We start from the raw sequence: 2,906 nt of genomic DNA, 5'->3' as shown, positions 1-2,906 counted from the left end.
ACGGTTTGACTGTAACACAATACTATTTAAGAAAAATATCACCAATGTGCCGACTCACATCTTTGCTTCAATAGGATATTTCGAGGAACACTATTTTCATCAGTTACAAAGTAAAGAAACAAAACAAAATTAGTACAGTTGAGCACAGCAAAAATTAATGTAATATTCCCTAACGATAAGCCCACTGATGAATATATATATATATATATATATATATATATATATATATATATATATATATATATATATATATATATATATATACTTCATTTTTAGTCCATATAACACGCAGACTTTGAACATATAATCAACGACCTCACGACCTACTGGGTGTGACTAGGGAACGCTTACCGGCTAGGCCACAAGGACACTAAAAGCAGTTCTAGACTCTGTTATATTTCACACAAAGCCTGTTCATCGAGCTGATGGCGCCGTGAACCTCATTGGGAAACTGCCCGTGCCTCTTATGTGGTGTCAGTAGCATTTTACCGAATCCAGCTGGTATGAAACGCGAGGTACATATATATACTTCATTTTTAGTCCATATAACACGCGGACTTTGAACATATAATCAACGACCTCACCAGCAAGGAATCGAACCCTCGACCTACTGGGTGTGACTAGGGAACGCTTACCAGCTAGGCCACAAGGACACTAAAAGCAGTTCTAGACTCTGTTATATTTCACACCTCGCGTTTCATACCAGCTGGATTCGGTAAAATGCTACTGACACCACATAAGAGGCACGGGCAGTTTCCCATTGAGGTTCACGGCGCCATCAGCTCGATGAACAGGCTTTGTGTGAAATATAACAGAGTCTAGAACTGCTTTTAGTGTCCTTGTGGCCTCGCCGGTAAGCGTTCCCTAGTCACACCCAGTAGGTCGAGGGTTCGATTCCTTGCTGGTGAGGTCGTTGATTATATATATATATATATATATATATATATATATATATATATATATATATATATATATATATATATAGGGTTTCAAAGTTTCAATTAAGACTATGAAGAACAATAGAGGGATCTTACACAGGCAGGCCAGTAGTAGGAAGTAGGCAGCTACCAATCAGGGAGGTACTACCGCCTGGGAAGATATTGGAAGCATAATGTGTTGTCTAATGGTAGATCCTGTTCCCATGTGACATCACGAAAATTGTGACCCAGTCCCAGGTTGATGATCTGACTTTCTGCCACATTTACACACAATTGCAGGGTCTCAATTGTTTCTCTTACTTTGACAACACAACAGACATACAGTATATCGTTTCTCACTACTGATATTTTTGTTTATTATAATTTTATATTATAATATATTTATCTAATATTTGTTATATTTTTTATTAATATTTTTAATTATTTTTTTTATTTAATATTTTTTATAATTTTCTATAATTTTTTATTAAATATTATTATTAGTATTATTATATTTCCGCCCCCCAGGCCCTAATGTGGGTCAGTGACCTGTGTTCTGGTGGGCTAATCCCGTAAAAAAAGGCCACTGGCCGCCTTCCCTAGGCATGGACACCTCTACAGCATTTGTTTGTTTTTTACAGGGATTAGCCCACCCGGGCACAGGTTACTGACCCACATAGGGGCCTGGAGGGCGAATTTGTAATAATTATTCATGGTAAATAAATTTTATAATAAAAATTTAAATAAAATAATAATGATAACAATAATAATAATAAAGAACGATAAAGGAATACAAAAAATGCTGGTGTATGTTGTGTTGTCAAGTAAGTGAAACAATTGACACCCTGCAATTGTGTGTAAATGAGGCAGAAAGTCAGATCAGCAACCTGGGACTTGGTCACAATTTTCGTGATGCCATATGGCAGCAGGGTCTACCATTAGACAACAAATTATGCTTTCAATAACTTCCCAGGTACTTCCTGCTTGTAGTTGCCCAACCTACTTGCCATTAGGTAAATATTTAGCATACTCAGCTGTACCGTTGCCCAGCCACACCAGTTACCGCCGCCCAGCCACACCAGCTGTACCGCCGCTCCAGCCACAATTCAGCCGTACCGCCGCCCAGCCACAGCCGTACCGCCGCCCAGCCAGCCACCAGCCGTACCGCCGCTCCAGCCACACCAGCTGCAGGCCGCCGCCCAGGCCACACCCAGCTGTACCGCCGCTCCAGCTACGCCAGCCGTACCGCTGCCCAGCCACGTCTGCATGTACCGCCGCTCCAGTTACCACCAGCCGTACCGCCGCCCAGCCACACCAGCTGCACCGCCGCTCCAGCCACACCAGCTGCACCGCCGCTCCAGCCACACTCAGCTGTAACGCTGCTCCAGCCACACCCAGCCGTACCGCCGTCGAAGCCACACCAGCCGTACCGCCGCTCCAGCCACACCAGCTGTACCGCCGCTCCAGGCCACACCAGCTGTACCGCTGCTCCAGCACCAGCTGCACCGCCGCTCCAGGGCCATCAGCTAAAATTCTCGCCGCTCCATTAATACCAATAGTCAAAATGCCGTCTAGCCAATAACCAGCCGTGACTGCCGCCCAGGCCACACCAGCTGTACCGTCAGCTCCAGCTGTCTCGAGCTGCACCGTCGCTCCAGCCACACCACCAGCTGTACCGCCCAGCCACACCAGCTGCACTGCTGCTCCAGCACACCAGTCAGGACTGCCGCCCAGCCACACCAGCTGTACCGCCGCTCCAGCCACACCAGCTGTACCGCCGCTCCAGCCACACCAACTGTACCACCGCTCTAGCCACACCAGCTGCACCACCGCTCTCACTACAACAGCTGTACCACCGCTCTAGCCACACTAGTTGCACTACAGCTCTAGCCACACCAGCTGCACCACCGATCTCACCACAACAGCTGTACCACCACTCTAGCCACACCAGCTGCACCACCGCTCTCACCACACCAGCTGTACCACCGC

The 2,906-nt window shown here is 46.2% G+C and overlaps 1 protein-coding gene across 1 annotated transcript; it reads left to right on the top strand.

Annotated features, from left to right (window-relative positions):
• Positions 1-1,716: 1,716 nt before the first annotated feature.
• LOC121854662 (lysine-rich arabinogalactan protein 19-like) lies at positions 1,717-2,369 on the top strand (the record flags this gene model as incomplete). The annotated part of the gene is made up of 2 exons (XM_042349344.1): positions 1,717-1,741; positions 1,968-2,369. Coding segments are annotated over exons 1-2 (427 nt in total), but the record flags the coding sequence as incomplete, so codon positions are not given.
• Between the last annotated feature and the right edge of the window lie 537 nt (positions 2,370-2,906).

Source organism: Homarus americanus, unplaced genomic scaffold (genome assembly GCF_018991925.1).
Source record: "Homarus americanus isolate GMGI-L3 unplaced genomic scaffold, GMGI_Hamer_2.0 scaffold2768, whole genome shotgun sequence".
NCBI classification, from domain to species: domain Eukaryota; kingdom Metazoa; phylum Arthropoda; class Malacostraca; order Decapoda; family Nephropidae; genus Homarus; species Homarus americanus.
This window is presented reverse-complemented; position numbering and strand designations above follow the sequence as displayed.